General features: G+C 38.8%; 1 protein-coding gene across 1 annotated transcript; it reads left to right on the forward strand.

Annotated features, from left to right (window-relative positions):
* Nucleotides 1–1345: 1345 nt before the first annotated feature.
* On the forward strand, nt 1346–18711 carry col1a2 (collagen, type I, alpha 2). Its single transcript, XM_016283266.1, has 50 exons — nt 1346–1589; nt 3277–3278; nt 4341–4376; nt 4639–4722; nt 5181–5237; nt 5546–5590; nt 5784–5837; nt 5931–5984; nt 6092–6145; nt 6249–6302; nt 6752–6805; nt 7168–7212; nt 7358–7456; nt 7553–7606; nt 7848–7946; nt 8030–8074; nt 8525–8623; nt 9242–9295; nt 9405–9512; nt 9890–9943; nt 10149–10247; nt 10409–10462; nt 10589–10687; nt 10778–10831; nt 10933–10986; nt 11090–11143; nt 11554–11607; nt 11722–11766; nt 11867–11965; nt 12043–12150; nt 12248–12301; nt 12395–12448; nt 13651–13704; nt 13844–13897; nt 14027–14134; nt 14323–14376; nt 14461–14514; nt 14633–14794; nt 14889–14996; nt 15089–15196; nt 15286–15339; nt 15504–15611; nt 15718–15771; nt 15869–15976; nt 16120–16173; nt 16268–16375; nt 16548–16794; nt 16912–17096; nt 17222–17464; nt 17707–18711. Exons 1-50 carry the CDS (start codon nt 1520–1522, stop codon nt 17851–17853), a joined length of 4059 nt encoding a protein of 1352 aa, XP_016138752.1. The 5' UTR covers nt 1346–1519; the 3' UTR covers nt 17854–18711.
* The last annotated feature ends 614 nt before the right edge of the window (nt 18712–19325 follow it).

Raw genomic sequence — 19325 nt, forward strand, 5'->3', positions numbered from 1 at the left:
GAAATTAGATCTCCTATAGACTGGTCTTGGTCTTTGTGAGCCGAAATAAAGGTCTACAGCAAAATTGTCTCTCTAAAGAGTTTGAACATTGAAGAAAAAAGCCTGAGGCTAGCCAGTTAGTCATCAATGTATGGGTAAATGACAAATAAGAATGATAAAAAAAGAGAAAAAATCTCTTCTAACATAATGTACAAACATATTAGACAAGTCATTTTTAAGTCATGAGGGTCTAAAGGGGTCGTCACTGTTTTTCTTGTCACATGACAACAAAATGGCTTCCTGCATGTCAGTTATGCCACACTGACTTTTTCACACTGATTTGCCAGAGAAATGTTTATCTCATTATTTGTAATATTTTAACAAATTGCTCGCCTGCTTATTTTCTTCATAAATAATAACTAAACAATAAATCATTCCCAAATGTCAAACAATGTAATATTTCTTACTTTTTCTCTATATATTTCCAGCAATTTCAGTATTTTATTTATTATTGTCCTATTATAACAGTTTTTAACTGTCTTACTTTTTTTTTAAATGTCTGGACAGTTACAGGACCCAGACTTACATTAAGCCCCACACGATTATCATGACTTAAAACATTCATCAGAGTTCCATGAATGTGATTCTACATAACGTAATAGATCCAGGGGGAAGAGATCGTCACGTCTTTGACCCATATAACAGTACACTGTATGGTTTAGTAGACAGCATTACTTTAGACAGTCAAAATTAATTGCAGACTCTGTCCGTCTGCATAGTGTACCCATAAAAAGAAAAAAATGTGAGGATTTCAGTGTGGTATCTGTATGGCTAAGGAAATAAATGTAATAAATAATAAAAGACAAAAAGATGCCACAGTTCCGTTCAAACACATGCGCGTATTGGCGACCTGATCATACAGTGATGCGCGTTTTTACATTTCAAATCGAAGTGCCAAAGACTGATTTGTTACGCCAGCATATAGCGAGTATTCTTCAGTTAGATATACTGTATCTCCCGTGAATCCGGGGTCAGAAGCGCATTGTGAAGATGCGTCAAACGCGCAAAACGTGCCATAAGAACCCGCTGGACGCGCTCGGACCCATCCTATCCACATGAGCTATAAGCGCCATTGAAAGCCTGAGAAAAACGGTAAGCTTTTCTCTTATAAAGCTCGACCATGTCCACGTCCTCAAAAGAATGGATCTAATTAAAACGTTGTACTCGTCATCATTGTCAGAGCATTGCCAAAGTCTGAGAGAGAGAGTGAGAGAGAGAGAGAGAGAGAGAGGCAGGGATGAGGGCAGTGCTAGGATGAGAGTCATATAGAGTCTCTCTCTCCCATTGGTTTGGGGGCTCAATCTGGACACGCAGTCAAGGGAACCTCCTGCCATATAAATAGGGCTGGTTGGTCTTTATTATTCTAGCATCACGGCAGCAGGTTCCTGCTAAGTTTGGTGTTTATATCACAACTGTATGCCTGCTTGAAGTAGTTAAACCAGGGCACTGCAGCACAAGGAGTCTGCATGTCGGTTTAGACATGCTCAGCTTTGTGGATACCCGGATTCTGTTGCTGCTTGCAGTGACTTCGTACCTAGCATCATGTCAATGTAAGTTTGAAATATGCTTTTTTTTTTGTCTAACCAAGGATCTTAAGGCTTTTTCTTTCATCTACTGGATTTGCTGCGTTTGCTTGGTTGAACCTTGCTGGGAAATTACCTCAAGGAAAGCTAGAACTACATCTGAAGAATTGAGGCGTTTCCTTTTGGCTTGCCAATGTAAAATCCAGCGGATCTTTTTAATGGATTCTTCGTGGTCTTGGATATTTTCATCTGTTGCGACTGAGAAACGGAAACATATGGCATAGTTATTAAAACCTATTAGCAAAAAAGTACAAAAATATAGACAAAATACGGACAGCTGGTTAAATGTCTTTAAAAGTAGATATTTTAAGTCTAGGTTAGGGCGCTGTACCTCATCATTGTCCCAGACTCCAGGAGTGTTTTTTTAATTATGGGGGTCTGTAAAATCTGCCCCCCTGCTGGCTAAAGTATGTAACATAATTTTTAAGCAACATCCTATAAAATTGTTAATCATCTGATTTAAATGAACTGTTTTAAGTATAAATAATAAAGTTACTATAAATAATACCTAAATGTAAAACAAAAAACGTATTCCCTATCATAGGCCTATCATAAGCCAATCATAAATTAGATTTTATGCCTCTAAAACATAAATGCGTTTTAGAACAAACTGGTTTGATAAAACAGACTTTCATTTAATTTTTTTAGCTGATTTTAGAAAACAGAAAATTGGCATTTAATGTGGCATTAGGTCATCACCCAGTAGTCAAGTCCGCCACCTGGTGGAGAATAAGTGACATGACACGTAGCTGCTCCTACTGGATGAAAACTGTTTAGTTCGAGTGGGAGTCATACCTGGCATGGCAACCGGAAGGCCTAAACATGTAAACAATTACTGATGACCTCTACAGGGTTTGTAGTACCTGATAACCACTGCCTGTGACTCACTTTCTATAATAAATACATTTAAATAAATAAATAAATTCAGCTTAGGACAGTACTAAATTATATATACTATGCAAAAGTATATATTTAAAACTATATAATCAAAAGATTGCATATTTGTTCATGCACATGTAAGAAATTATATTTTGAGAAAAAAAATTACTATGATTTTTCACACTTTTAATTAGACTCAAAGTAATTCAAACAAATAAAAAGTTGTAGTAAATTTAATAAATGAAGTACATAAATAAGTATATTAATTAGGATTTCGAGATAATACTTTTAGCCAATGCACTATACTACAGTTTTGTACATCATCTATTCTTACAGATGCTCAACCATAAAATCAAATTTAACCCTGTTATTAATCTAGGCACACTTTATTGTTTTACAGCAAGACATGGATGTAAATGCACAAAATTGAATCCAGGCCTATTAAAACCTGATCTTCTTATTTTGGCAACAATGCAAAGAAAAAAAAACACAAGACAATGCCTGTGCATAATTTTTCTTTTTAACTCATGAATTTTTGCATGTAAGGGGACTGTATTTAGCATAAACTTTGACGTTTTTTTCTGTTCAGATTCTTCTGAAATGTTTTAGACTGAGTGAATAGTAGCCTAGAATAATGAATAGTAGACTTTGTATGTTTTTTTAGAACTGTTACCATATTTCAACATGTGGAGTGCATAACTAATCGATCACCTCTGTCTCTCTCCCCTTCTCTCTCTTTCTGTTTTCAACCTCCACCCCCATCTTCATCATACAGCGGTCAGTACACTCGCATGAAGTTATTTCAATTGTATTAATAGAGATATTTACCTTATCTGATTCCAAATCTCTAAATGGATGATGATATTCGGTGAGAAGATCCTTTGGTCAATCTCAAATATTCCAGAGCATTTCGGATTATCAGAATTTCTGGGGTTTTTCCTTCTTGCCTGTGATGGGAAGGAGGAAAGCACCATTGGCTCAAGCAAATGTCAGTGAAACTAGAGACCACCCTATCCTGCCTACCAGACAACCTGGGCACAATGGATCTTTTTAGATGGCCTGCTGAAGAGGTGGACTCTAAGTAACAAAATCAACATGCCGCAGAAATTCCTCCAGCCTGGTGGATTTTGCCCAGCAGTTCCCTCAAGTGGACATGCATAGCATAGATTATTAAAATTGGCATAAATATTGAATGTTATTTGGGATTGAATCAAATTGCTCACCTGAATATCACATAACAGTATTGATCACTAACAACAGAAGGTGCTTAAAGGAACGTAATGAGAAACATTTCGGTCAGTGGGACAGGTTCAATGTCCTGTTCTTGTGATGTAAACTAGGCCTCTGAGCTCCTTAAAGTACCTTGGTTGAATGTGGCATCACATGAGTGGTGCATTGCTACCTTCATTAATATCTAATTAAGTTGCAGGCATGACGTTAGTGGTAGTTACTGATACATACTGCACTGTGCATGTTATAATTGTTTTGCGAGATGAATTTGCATGTTTGAAGTTTTAAGAATACAATAAATGCTTTTGATATGAGCTATTGCACATCAAATGACATAGGAATCTTAGAAAGGTGGAATAAATAAATCCTGTATTTATTTATTCACTTTTCTATGTGCAATTATATGAAGATAAGCATTGGTTCTAATGTTCATGTTAATGACTGTGGCATAGCATATGTAAATGTGACTTAAATCTGAAAAACATCAGTTTTTTGTTTTGCTATAACCCTGAGCATGCATATAAAAAAGCAAGTGGTCTTCATATGAAGGAGTATTAATACACTGTTGGACTTTAAAACAGTTGTCTGGTTATACTTTTCTGTAAATAGGGCCCCAGGGGACCAAAAGGACCCAGAGGTGAGAGGGTAAGTTTATCCAGTAACTTTTCAGCATTCTAGTCATATTTAATATAGGCCAAAGATATTATTATAAGGTGTTTAACTTAACCATCATCTATAATAACATGGATAGGAAAAAACTATTCTGTATATTTTTGGTATCAGTTTCAGGTTCACTAGATTAGCATGGTGGCTAGTTTACATCAACACAGCAGATTCATCTCACGTTTTAAAACATTAGAACAATCACAGCTAGCTTAATTGTGTTATTTGTTCTTGTTTTCCACAGGGTCCTAAAGGACCAGATGGAAAACCCGGCAGACCTGGACTTACTGGGCCTCCCGGCCCCCCTGGCCCCCCTGGTCTTGGTGGAGTAAGTTTCACACAGAAAAACTTTTCCAGAGACCTAAACTTGTTTATTACATAGCGATTCAGTGATTAAAGCTTGTGATCACGATCCTCCCAATACCCCTTGACCCAGTCATATTTAACATTTGACCTTTAACCTTTGCCCTGAACCTTGGCCTCGAAATGGTTTCCAAAAGTGTGAGCTGTATTTATTTTCAATACAAGTCTAGAAACAGTGTCATAATTTTAGTATGAAAGAAGAAACATTTAGAGAATATTTTGTGTCAATAAAATGCTCAAATAACTTAAGCTTTCCATTTCTTTCTGAATGTTTTTAATGATATTGGAATATACAGTTAATATTAAAATATTGTATTATTGAAATAACATAAATCAATAATTACTGAAATAAAACAATTTATTATCATTGCTCAATATGTTTTATTTATTTATGCTAAATATGTTGCTTAATTTCTTCTGTAGAACTTTGCTGCTCAATATGATGGCGCTAAAGGACTTGACCCTGGCCCTGGCCCTATTGTGAGTTCATGTGATTTAATATCAGCTTCTTTTCTGTTCACTTTCATTTCAGTTGATGTGAATCCTCTCTGCTATTAAATATATTAATATCACATTTATATTAAGAGCATATTAAAAACTTTAACAGTTTACTACTCAAGTATGATGACATCCAAAACTGATTTTTCTTGCCAAAATGTGTTACTATTAATGTTGCAATGTCGTGCAAATGAAATACTGGACCTTTTATTTTATTTAATCATAATATGTAAACTACTGCTGATCATATTGAGTCCTCAGGCCACTCATTTTTACTTTCACTTTTTCAGGGTTTGATGGGACCTAGAGGCCCATCTGGACCTCCCGGTGCCACTGTGAGTATTTGTTTAAAAATTGATTGAAGTATTGATACCTTTTCAATAAAATTTGTAAATAAAAATGTTTAGAATTAGTGATTTAGAGTAAGTTATTATTTTGATAATCAATCATTTAATTAAATATTATTCTGAGTGTTTATGGCTCTAAAAAATAAATGTAATATTTACACCTTTTTCTGTGAATATATAGGGACCTCAAGGATTCCAAGGACATGCTGGTGAGCCTGGAGAGCCCGGACAGGCTGTAAGTACTCTTGGTCAACACAGGTTTTTCACACAGGTTGGAAATGACCTTTAAACTTTAATGTTGATTTCTCTCTCTATCATCTCATTACAGGGAGCTGTTGGGTCTCGTGGACCTCCTGGACCTTCTGGCAAAAATGGTGAAGATGTGAGTGCTATAATACCATATACTAAAACTGAGCTTCTAACTCGACCATGCATTGCCCCATTTATTCACGCTGTGTCTTGACATCCTCTTTTATATTCTTCTCTAAGGGTAACAATGGCAGACCTGGAAAACCAGGAGACAGAGGAGGCCCTGGATCACAGGTAAGGGCATCAAAATGCACATTTTTGTTTAAATCAAGCATGTTTGTATTTACCTCAGTAATATTTCTTACAAGGAACTTCGTCTTTGCTCTTTCTTCTACAGGGTGCCCGTGGTTTCCCCGGAACTCCTGGACTTCCTGGCATGAAGGGACACAGAGTAAGTGCTTAGTATTGAGGACTGATGAGAAGCCATTGTTGGGGAGGCACAGTGGCTCGGTGGTTAGCACTGTTGTCTCACAGCAAGAAGGTCCCCAGTTCGAGTCCACCTTTCTGTGTGGAGTTTGCATGTTCTCCCTGTGTCTGCGTGGGTTTACGCCGGGTGCTCCAGTTTCCTCCCACAGCCCAGAGACATGCAGGTTAGGTTGATTGAACATTCTAAATTGTCCCCGGACGTGTATGAATCGACTTGTGCATGGATTACTTCTCACTGGTTCTCACCATGAATATAGCCATAGATGCTGGATTGGCGTTAAGAAACAAAAGACATTGTTAGCTTTTAGCTATTAACTCCAAAAAAAAACACATTTCTCATAGAAGATGAGACTTAACATGTCGTTTCAATTGCTTACATCTAAGTAACCATGATCTTAATTTCTTGTTCCTCAGGGTTACACCGGTCTTGATGGACGCAAAGGAGAGCCTGGTGCCGCTGGTCTTAAGGTAGTAATCAAAGGTTTAACATCCTAAAACATCTCAGACTATAAAGAAATGCACCTGCCACTTTAAAAAATACATATAACAACATAGTTTAGTGTAATCGAAGTGCAATTCAAAAGACCAACTTTCATGTATGCATGAAAGAAACTGCACTTGCTGATGCTTTACATAAAAATTCTGACTTGTGAAGTTGCATTATGTGTATTAAGGTGCTATACAAACAAAACACATTATTATTACTATTATTACTGATATTATTACTCATAAAGTACAGCACACTTACCACATTTTATAGTGCATTACATGAATCAAGTCAAATATATCTTGTCATATTTTAAAGGCTTATGTTTGTCTTTTTTCAACAGGGTGAGAATGGTGCTGCTGGATCAAATGGAAGCCCCGGACAGAGAGTAAGTCAAACATTAAAATTTATGAAAATCTTCAGTGTATATCTCAATTCTGCCTCCAGCACAAATTACTGAATTACTGGCCTTGAATACATGCCTACTTCAACTCTTTTTATTGAGTACATATCTCATTCCTCTTTTTGCACAGGGTGGTCGTGGTCTTGCTGGTGAGAGAGGTCGTGTCGGCCCTTCTGGCCCAGCTGGTGCTCGCGGTGCTGATGGCAACACTGGTCCTGCTGGCCCTGCTGTGAGTGGACTAGCTGCCTTTTGACTTCTCTGTCTCATAAAATGTGACTTATGGCATAGTCCTAATGTAGACGTAACACATTTTCTCTCCTCTTAGGGTCCTTTGGGAGCAGCTGGTCCTCCCGGTTTCCCTGGTGCTCCTGGACCTAAGGTATGAGTGACAGGTGGAGAAATCAAAACTGAATAAATTCAACTAAATTTGACATCTGCCCGGCACCTCTGCATAAAACAATGTGCCAGAAGATTAATAGACATGCTAATATAAGCCAATTCTGCCAGTACATATCATTTGATTAGATCTCATTCTCTACACATACAATACCTTTCCTTAATTCATCATAACAACCTTCTCTCTTTTACCATCAGAACTTTACTGTGTCTATATTTGACAGGGAGAAATTGGACCCGCTGGTCCCACTGGCCCATCTGGACCTCAGGGACAAAGAGGAGAGCCAGGCCAGAACGGTGCTTTGGGCCCAGTCGGACCCCTTGTAAGTGCATTTTAAATATTTGCAGATAAATTCTTCTGATTTCTTGAAGAAAAAAAAATCTCTCTCTCTTTGTACTTTTACAGGGTAACCCTGGTGCTAATGGTATCAACGGTGCTAAGGGAGCATCTGTGAGTTTTAATATTATTCATACTAAATAATTGAACTAAATATGTTGTGCTAATCATTTTAAAGTACAATTGCATTGGAATTAGAAGAAATAATTGCCTAATAGTTCAACAAATCATGTCAGAAGTATTTTTGCTGTATTTTTAATACTTTTTTATATATATATTTATTTTGGATTTTGATATATTTATTCTTTTTATTTTAACTTTTTTTCTTTTCTTTTTTAAACAGCAATTACTATACATTGCAATCACAAATCACAATCAACTAGCTGAAGTGTCAAAATTCATGTTAAAACAGATCACTTTACAATTGCTCTACCATCTTAACTGACTTACTGAAAGCTGTATGTTTACCTTAAAGTAACATTTCTATGAATTCAATGTTTGTGTGAAAGCATATGTTCTTAGTTTTTTTTTTTTTTCAAATGTATTTTTTGGTGTATTCCACAGGGCACCCCTGGTGTTGCTGGTGCCCCTGGTTTCCCTGGCCCTAGAGGCGGCCCTGGCCCCCAGGGACCTTCTGGAGCCTCTGGTCCAAGAGGTCTTGCTGTGAGTACCATCTGATTGGTCTTAGCTGCCATTTTGGGGTTTTTGGCTAAAAGGAAAAATGGGCTGGAAAGTTTTATAGAAACCGTTACTTTAACAGATTCATTATCAGAAAGGCTGACATCAGAAAATCAGCTTTGAGTGAAGTAATCCAGGTTTAATTAGATGTCATTTAAACGAACACCACACTTAGACAATGAGTGCAATTGCACAACAGTCATGACATGGGAGTATTTTTCAGTCAAATTTAAATTACATATATCAATGGTAACATAATTCCATACGTTTTAGTTCTATACAGTCATTTTAGTTAAACAATCTCTTAAAAAATATTTTGAGTCTAGATTTTAATCAGAAGTAGGCTAACACCAGCTGAGAGAGAAACTTTAATTATGTATTTTACAGAAAAAGGAAGTATGCTATTCTATTCAATTCTATTGTGTTATTTTATTAAATTATTCCAAGCAAAACATAATTTTATATTTTCTGTTTTATTTTTCATTTTGGTGCATGACTCTATTTATGTGCATATTCTTTTTTTATTCTTACATTTTTAATAGGGAATTTCAGATATGTACATGTTATAAAATGGTCTAACCTTTGAACTGTTTCAATGCTCAGGGTGACCCTGGACCCGTTGGAGTGAAGGGAGATGCTGGTGTCAAGGGTGAGCCTGTGAGTATACACACTGTCTGCCAGTCATCTTAACAATTTATAAAGCATATAGTCTGTGCTATAGCTAAATGTCCTTGTTTACTTCCTTCTTTGTCTTTTTCCTGTACAGGGTAGTGCTGGTCCTCAGGGACCCAGTGGTCCTTCTGGTGAAGAGGGCAAGAGAGGCTCAACTGGTGAGCAGGGAGCAACTGGACCCGCTGGACTGCGTGGAGCTAGAGTAAGTTTGATCTTAATAATAAAATGTTAATTTTAATATGTTAGGGGCATCTCCATTTTAATTGTATGTGTCAGAGAGAGAATGGAAACTTGATTTATAAGAGTACTACAGGGACAAAAATAAAACAATACAAATGTATGATCACCACATTTAGTTGGTTAGTGGGCCAAGGATTTAAAAGAAAAAATACAACAGTACAGAATATTGAAAAAAGTAAAAATCCAGTAGACTATGTGAGAGGTCTTCCTGTAAGAATAATGCTAAATATTTATAAAGCTTGATACAATGGTTAATTGTCTGCATGAAATATATATGTATTTGGTTATGTTTTTTATTATTTATTTTCGTTAATCTATGTATATTCATGTTTCTTGCAGGGAGCTACTGGTACTCGTGGTCTGCCTGGTCTGGCTGGCAGATCGGGCCCAATGGTAAGATTCAAGTGATATTAAAAGAACTGTTCTGTATTTAAACAAGTTATGGAGTGTATATAGAATGTGACAGTGGTTTAGCTGCTTTGGATAAAAAAATATGTATACATATACAATATATGATAGTTTTCCTGCCAAATCCATGCAATTTTACATTGTTCTGATGTTTTATTTAAGACTCTGATATATGAATCTTGTACCGTAGGGCATGCCTGGTGCCCGTGGTGCTACTGGTTCCTCTGGAGCCCGTGGACCTCCTGGAGATGCCGGTCGTGCTGGTGAGCCTGGTCTTCTTGGAGCTAGAGTGAGTATCAGCCTCTTACTACTTTATATCTGTCCAGTCCATTATGACAAAATCACAAAGCAAGAAACGTGAAATTTCTCCTATTTTACAAGTATGCATTGAGATCAATCATTCTTGACATGTGACCATATGAACAAAACCATCACTTTATATATTGTCAGGGTTTCCCTGGTAGCCCCGGCAGTTCTGGACCCCCTGGAAAGGAAGGGCCTTCTGTGAGTACAATCACCGTTTTTATATTCATACTATACACATTGTTGGAGGTACCCAGAAAAGTATTACTAATCCATGAGCATTGTGCTTTGTGCACACTCATCACCTCTTTATATGCTGTTCTCTAGGGTCTTGCTGGTCAAGATGGCCGCACTGGCCCCCCTGGCCCAACTGGACCCAGAGGCCAGCCCGGTAATATTGGATTCCCCGGTCCTAAGGGACCTTCTGTAAGTTCTGACTGTATTTTTCACATTTCATCTTTAGATATTCAAAATATAATAACGTATCAATGAGCTTATCAATGAACCTTCTTGTAGGGCGAGTCTGGCAAGCCTGGTGAGAAGGGACCTACTGGCCCCAGTGGACTGAGAGTGAGTATTTCAGAGACAGAAATATCTGTTATAAACATTCATCAGTAGAAGCGAGTTATTAGTTATTGAGCTGCTCTGATTGCATTTCTCTTTTCCTTTAGGGTCTTCCTGGTCCAGATGGTAACAATGGCCCTTCTGGTCCCGTCGGACTTGCTGTAAGTAGGCCATCTGATATTTTCTAAAAAGACTATCTATGTGGATTAGTACATGACCTTTCACTGTTTCTCAGTGGTAACAGATTGTTGTCTTCTAATTTAGGGTGCTTCAGGTGAGAAGGGAGAGCAGGGAGCATCTGGTGCTCCTGGTTTCCAGGTCAGTGTCATACTTTTACAAGCCTTTTTTCAAGATTATACAGTCTTCATTCAAGCTTGAAGTGTGAAGTTAAATATAACAAGGGCTTCCTGACCGTCTTGGAACCCCATAAGTAGGGCTCAAGTACCAAATGTGGCCACAAATTCTTTCCTTTAATCAGTACAGTGGGTGAAAATGGGCTAATCAAGTAGCTCAAGATTATTTGTCTTTCAAAAGCTTTGACAGTTCGGGGGCAGTTGTATTGTGAAGAAATCCAGACAAAATAGTAAAATCACAAGGTACTCCATGGTTGTATCCATGGTTGGGAATCACTGTCGAATAGAATAAGATAAATTTGTCTTGTATGAATTCTTCCTGTTTATGTAGTGTTTGAATATTAAAAACTTGTGTTTCCTGCTCAATCCTAACAGGGTCTTCCTGGCCCCGCTGGACCTGTTGGTGAGGCCGGCAAGCCCGGAGATAGAGTAAGTTTTCATGGCTCAGATGTTATGCAGCTTATGCAGTTTTTGGTTCACTTGCATAATACTGGATGCATAGTGTCATGCAAATCATTACAAATATTTCTTATCTCTCAACAGGGTATCCCTGGAGATCAAGGTGTATCAGGACCTGCTGGTGTGAAGGTGACTTACCTTTCTCTGATTTCTTGTGCTGTGTTTATTCTCACATGAGAAGAAATGAGCCTATCTTACGGTTCTTCTGACCTTTTATTATATTATTTAGGGAGAGCGTGGTAACCCTGGACCCGCTGGTGCTGCTGGCGCTCAGGGACCCATTGGTGCTCGTGGACCTGCTGGTACTCCTGGCCCTGATGGAAACAAGGTATGTACACGTCACTGCACATGTCATCTAGACAGATCATTTTTATGAGTGTAACTGACTAAATCTGTACTCTTCAGGGAGAGCCTGGTGCAGTTGGAGCTGCTGGTGCCCCTGGACACCAGGGAGCTGGTGGTATGCCCGGTGAGCGTGGTGGCGCTGGAACTCCTGGACCTAAAGGAGAGAAGGTACGTTTTGGAGCAATGCTCTTCTCACTCTATAGTGAATATGTTGCCAAATCTGTATGTCACTTACAGCTGACTAAAACATTTCTCTTATACACAGGGTGAGCAAGGATACAGAGGTCTGGAGGGCAATGTTGGAAGAGATGGTGCCCGTGTAAGTGTACCCAGTACCTTTATTTCATTTCATACAAAATTACACAAATGTTTTGTAGCCGTGATTTTATGGTACTTCTTCCTCAATTTACAGGGTGCTCCTGGACCCAGTGGACCCCCTGGACCCGCTGGTGCTAATGGTGACAAGGTAAAGAGCATTCTCTCAACTGCTATGTCAGATCAATGCAAAGAATTGTTGCTATCACTCTAAATCATTGAAATATTTACACAAGTCCAAAGGGTTTTTCTTTTTATTCCTTATGGATCTTGCGTGATGAATCACACATTGTAATCATAATGTCAAACGTGACATCATAAAAGAGGATTTGAAATGATTGAGAACAAGATCACACTGGCATTAATTTAATGGAACACCACTAACAGAATGTATTAAGATTCTTACCTTCTCAAAGGGTGAGTAAATTGCGTCCTTGGTCCATTGCTTGAAGAAGAAACCCTGATGACAACTGTCAGAATCACTGCTGCCCTCTGCTGGAAAATTAAAACAATATTCCGTTATTCAAAAATACTAGGGTCAAGTTAAAGCCATCACATGATTTGATTCCTTTTCAGTATTTTTATTTTTATTTGATTATCATCTACAGTAAATATTTATAAATATTTATAAACAACAATCAAACATTGCTACATTCATTTAAATTTGGTTCAAATCATATTTTTAAACCAGACACATTTTCATTTCTAAAAAAATAAACTATTCTGTTCTACAACTCTTTCACATGAGGGAACAACATTTCTTTTTGCAATGTCACTTCAGTGTAAATACAGTAGGTTGGAATTTATGAAATTTTCTAAAACAATTTAATTCAACATACGCTATAAGTGAGTTTTATTTACCCATGACTTATAAAATGATTAAATCATTGTCTTCTAATCTAAATCATTAAATTGCACTATATAAAGCATTGCCCATGTTCATTAAATCCTAAATGTGGTGACTTTGAACAGTGAAAACAACTGAAATGCTAATGCATTGATTTAAAACAGGAAATCCAATGTTCTTCTAATTTTTTATGACAAAATATATTAAATTTGAAATACAAATTTAAAAATGCTAAATACAAACTTCAGCATGCTAAGGTAAGATGTTTAAGGAATGTCATACAAGGAAAGGTGTTTAAATGGGCCACATTTAACTTGAACAGTGGGAATGTGTCCGAAATGTTCTGAGGGATCTCCAAAATGATTTACAGGTGCTTCCTTCAGACTTTTTGCAGCCAAAAAAAGTGATAACCTACAAATAATTAACTTGGAAGACTGGCAAAAGCACTTACTTCAGGAAGCTGTAAAGATCATTCTGATCAAACCAATCTCTGTGTTCTCTTCCAGGGGGAGACTGGTTCTTTCGGCCCTGCTGGACTTGCTGGTCCTCGTGGTGCTCCTGTGAGTATTATAATCAGATACAATAATTATTTCATTATTTAAGGATTGCCCGATATTAAGGAACTAAAAAAAGAACTGTACAAACTATAATTCACTTCAGAAACCAGCATTCATACTCAAATCTTGACATGTATTTTAGGGCGAACGTGGTGAGTCTGGCCCTGCTGGACCTTCTGGATTTGCTGGACCCCCTGTAAGTCCATGTGAATTCTCCTGAAGTCAGCTTCTTTGTGATTCATATATTCAATTTTAGACTTCCAAATTGAAAAAACTTTGAACACATATGCACTAAAAACTGACAGGGACACAATGTGTCTTGTAGGGTGCTGATGGCCAGACTGGACCAAGAGGTGAGAAAGGACCTGCTGGTGGAAAGGGTGATGTTGGACCCCACGGCCCTGCTGGTCCTGCTGGCAATACTGGACCCCTCGTAAGTTTGAGACTACATTTAATAAAAACTCATTTATTGTTGAAGAAACATATCTTAATGAGAATTTACTTATCAAAAGTATTGTAGTTTTGACATTCACCTCATGTCTCAGTCAAGGATATATTGGATAACACATCCAATGTATCTTTATGATTTTGAACTTTTTACAATTTCTTGTGCATCTTTAGGGTCCTACTGGTCCAGCTGGCCCACCTGGTGCCCGTGGTGACTCCGGTCCATCTGTAAGTATGATTTTATGGATTTATATATTCATTTAGTTGTGTGACATTTCCTACGTGACTCATGAATTTCTGGCTATATTCTAGGGTCTGACTGGTTTCCCTGGTGCTGCTGGCAGAGTTGGACCTCCTGGTCCTGCTGTGAGTAATATTAGATAACTTTAAATGGAGTTGTACGGACCTAATGCTTCATGCTAGCACATTTCAGGATATATCTTTATAGTCTCACATATAATCTGATTTTCTTCCCACCAATTAGGGTATTGTTGGACCTGCTGGTCCCACTGGTGCTCCTGGAAAGGATGGCCCACGTGGTTCTCGTGGTGATGTTGGCCCTGCTGGTCCCCCAGGAGAGAATGGACTGATTGGACCATCTGGTCTGGCTGGAGAGAAGGGATCTCCTGGAGAGGCTGGTTCACCTGTAAGTACTAGCTGAACACGTCAAATCATGTTAATAGCAAAGTATTACGTAGTATATATTACGTCTCATGATAAACTTTTTTTTTTTTAATCAGGGAGCAACTGGAGCTGCTGGGCCTCAGGGTCAGCTGGGATCTCTGGGATTCAATGGTCTTCCTGGTTCCAGAGGTGACCGTGGTCTTCCTGGTGGCCCCGGTGCTGTTGTAAGTGCACTGACCCCCTGATTGTGTCCAAACTGGTCAAAGTTAACTTTCTACAGGGTAAATCTTGATCAGTTTTTTTGTGTGTTCTTTAGGGTGAGTCTGGAAGAGTTGGCCCTGCTGGTGCCCCTGGTCCCCGTGGGCCCCTTGGCAACATTGGCATGCCTGGTATGACTGGTCCTCAGGGAGAGGCTGGACGTGAGGTGAGTATCAATTGTACTTCCTTTTAAGACACATAATTTGTATTTTTGTTTTTTCATACAATATTCACATAGGCCTCTGTGTTTTCTAGGGAAGCTCTGGTAATGATGGACCTCCTGGCCGTCCTGGTGCTTCTGGCCTTAAGGTATATAGCCCTGATATGACTTCTGACTAAGCATTTCTTTATATTTGACCATCACTAACTTTATCCTAAGACTCTAGTGTTGTAATAAAGTTTCAAATTACCAAACCAGATTGTGTTACATATAAATGAAAAAAGTAACTGAAATGGACTATTTCAACTACTAGGGAGACCGTGGTGAGCCTGGTTCCCCTGGACCCGCTGGATCTGTCGGTGCTCCTGGACCCAATGGACCATCAGGCGCTGCTGGCAGACCCGGAAACCGTGGTGAATCTGTACGTGTTACTGAACTAAGCCACAGCATTTACTAAATTATGCCTAGAAATTAACTAGACTACCACACATGTAATCAATCCATTCTCTCATTTTCACTCCCTTTAGGGACCTTCTGGATCTGCTGGCCCTGTTGGGTCTGCTGGAGCAAGAGGTGCACCTGTAAGTGTGTCAGACATCATCATTATTAAAGGCATTTTAATTGAAGGACCCAGTCAATGGCTTCTATGGATATTTATTACTTTCCTTATATAAACAGGGCCCTTCTGGACCTCGTGGTGAGAAAGGTGTTGCTGGAGACAAAGGAGAAAGGGGCATGAAGGGACTTCGTGGACATCCTGGTCTGCAGGGAATCCCTGGAACCAATGTAAGTGGCACAACTTTAATAATAAGCTTCAACGTCTTTTTCCTGTGAAAACAGTTTGAACAGTTTGATTAGTTACATACAGATTATTAAAATGATTCAGCATAAACGATTGCAGAACAAGAACAAATGACACTGTGTTACAGGGTCCTTCTGGTGACAGCGGCCCTGCTGGTGTGGCTGGTCCTGCTGGTCCAAGAGTAAGTAACTTTCTCATTCTTAAGACTTATCACACAGGATTTTGTAATAAACGTGTGGAAATGTTCATAATGGTTGTCTGCATTTTGTCTTTAGGGCCCAGCTGGTCCTAATGGCCCCCCTGGTAAGGACGGCTCAAATGGCATGCCTGGTGCTATTGGACCCTCTGGACACCGTGGTCCTCCTGGGCATGTTGGACCTTCTGTAAGTAAACATACATTTGAGAATTACTCTTGACACAGATGGAAAGAAAACAGAAAATATATATTGTAAAGTATAATATAGAAAAAACAGTATCTTACCTTGAGATGGAATGTAGAGAAGACACCCCAGTTGAACACGATGTGTGGTTAATATGTAATGTGTTTAACTCTAGGGTCCTCCTGGATCTCCTGGTCTTCCCGGACTCCCTGGTGCAGCTGGTGGTGGATATGACACATCTGGAGGCTATGATGAGTACAGAGCTGACCAGGCCTCTCTCAGGGCTAAGGATTATGAGGTGGATGCCACCATCAAGTCCTTGAACACTCAGATTGAGAATCTGCTTTCCCCTGAGGGCTCAAAGAAGAACCCTGCCCGTACTTGCCGTGACATCAGGCTCAGCCACCCTGAATGGAGCAGTGGTAAGTGACCAAAGCAGTTTGAGGTCTTTCTTCTTCCAATAGAGTTAACCCATCTTCCAATAGTTCTTACTTCCTATGACTTTCCCTAATGATCTGTATTGTTTTCTTCCCCTGTAGGTTTCTACTGGATCGACCCCAACCAGGGCTGCACCGTGGATGCCATCAAGGCCTACTGCGACTTCTCTACTGGCCAGACCTGCATCCACCCCCACCCAGAGAGCATTCCACGCAAAAACTGGTACAGAAGCTCCCAGGAGAAGAAACACATCTGGTTCGGCGAGACCATCAATGGTGGTACTGAGGTAAGTTGAAGAATTTCACAAAAGTTGGAGACATCAGAAAGGACCAAATTAAATACTGTACTAACTGTTCAAGATTGATCAAGAGAAAGCAGTCTGAAGGTTGTCTTCTTCCATTCCCTTTTCAGTTCGGATACAATGATGAGACCCTGAGCCCACAGTCCATGGCTACTCAGCTGGCCTTCATGCGTTTGCTGGCCAACCAGGCAGTCCAGAACATCACCTACCACTGCAAGAACAGCATCGCCTACATGGATGCCGAGAATGGAAACCTGAAGAAAGCTGTGTTGCTGCAGGGCTCCAATGATGTGGAGCTCAGGGCGGAGGGCAACAGCCGCTTCACTTTCAGCGTCCTAGAAGATGGCTGCAGTGTAAGTTCTCATTTTACACTTTGATTAAACAGACAAAATCTTCACCCAGTTAGCAGAATATGTACAAAATAAGAGGTTAAGCGTTTACAGTCACAGAGGATAGTGTTCAACATGCATATGAGATAAACTCACAATTACATGAGTCTATACATGTTTACACCTTGGCATGTTTATGACAGTTTGATGTTTGTCAAAAAAATAAGTCACTTAACATGTTTTATCTTTTTGTTGCATCCCTGCAGAGACACACTGGCCAGTGGAGCAAGACAGTCATTGAATACAGAACAAATAAACCATCTCGCCTTCCCATCCTCGACATTGCACCTTTGGACATTGGTGGCGCAGATCAAGAGTTTGGTTTGGACATTGGCCCAGTCTGTTTCAAATAAATAGACTCATGATAAATTAAACGAGAGAAAGAAAGAAAAAAGAAAAATCTCTGCCCTTCTGTCTGTGTTTTTTATACTGAATGCTGATTTTTTTTCTGCAAATCCACTTGCTTAAGCTGGGCTCTATCGGAGAGGACCAATGGACTGAATGGAGCATTGCGCAATGCAAATTAATACAGCAGCCCAAAGAGACACGGGATAACACCATGTTATGGGACATGTCATCATTTTGTAAAAATAAAAGAAGTGTAATAAAAACAATGAAAGTATACATCACTTTGTGGTCTTTGTATATCTTCCAAAGAGGATGTTTAAAACCACAATTTCCGTAAGGTTTAAACTACCTCATGTGTAAAGGAAAATATTAATCAACATCCTAGTTGTCACTAGTTGGTACTAAGGTTTCAAGTTCTGTCCTGTTACAAAGGTGCTCCAATACTCGAAGCAGAGATATTATATGGTGCTATACATGCAGCTGTGGAGGAAACCACTGTTACTGTATTACTTTGTATTGTTTCTGAGGAATATTGCACAGGTCCCCCTGATAACCCCATTTTTAAGCAGGTGGAATATTCCTAAACCTGATGTTTGTCTGGTTTTTACTTTTTGTTTTGTTTGTTTTTGTTTTCTCCGAGTTTTGTTCAGATTTTTTTGTTTTGTTTTGTTCAGGCATTACATTCTTTTACGTCCCCAGTGTTAATACTGACAGCACAGTTCGTCCATTTTAAACGGTTGCAGAGGCCTCTCTTTCAAAACAAACCACAAAGTTTATTGTACCTATTTTGTATATGTGAGATGTTTAAATAAATTGTGAAAAGTTCTGAAAATAAAGCATGTCCAATGTTCCGAAACACATTATTCCATGAGTTAAGTGCTTTAATGTTGGGAAAAAGATGTTTGACTTAAATGGCCATTTTGAATGTCTGCCTGATTTTTAATTCTTAAATTCACAAGCAAACAATTTCAATGTGTTTATTTTCAAAACATGAAATGGGTTTTCTATTTTATGCAAATAATGGGTGTTTTGTTTCTTAGCAAATAATACTTTGAGTCTATTGCCAAATAGAGTTCATTTTTTTCTGTTTATAGTCATGACATGCTTTTCAGATGGCAAAATCTTTCTCACTTTTGAATCAAATAAAAAGGCAGTCACTGCAACTTGGCATATTTGTATTTGTAGAGAATCCAAACATGTATATTTTTACACAGAAACGATAGCATTAAATGCTACACATTGTGCGTGTGTCCAATCTTTCTGATGTTTAACCAACATCCCCACTACTAACCAGGCAGCATAATTTATCACAGGGATCCACATTTAATATGGGTCCCTTTACTATTAACTAAAATGTAAAGATTTAAATATCTCTCTCTAAACTATTTGGAGGCAGGGGCGTCATGCACTCATTATTTTTGAGGGGGCACAAGTGTGTGTGTGTGTGGGGGGGGGGGGGGGGGGATATTAATGACCA

Source organism: Sinocyclocheilus grahami, unplaced genomic scaffold, assembly GCF_001515645.1.
Source record: "Sinocyclocheilus grahami isolate Dianchi unplaced genomic scaffold, SAMN03320097.WGS_v1.1 scaffold173.1, whole genome shotgun sequence".
Lineage (NCBI taxonomy): Eukaryota > Metazoa > Chordata > Actinopteri > Cypriniformes > Cyprinidae > Sinocyclocheilus > Sinocyclocheilus grahami.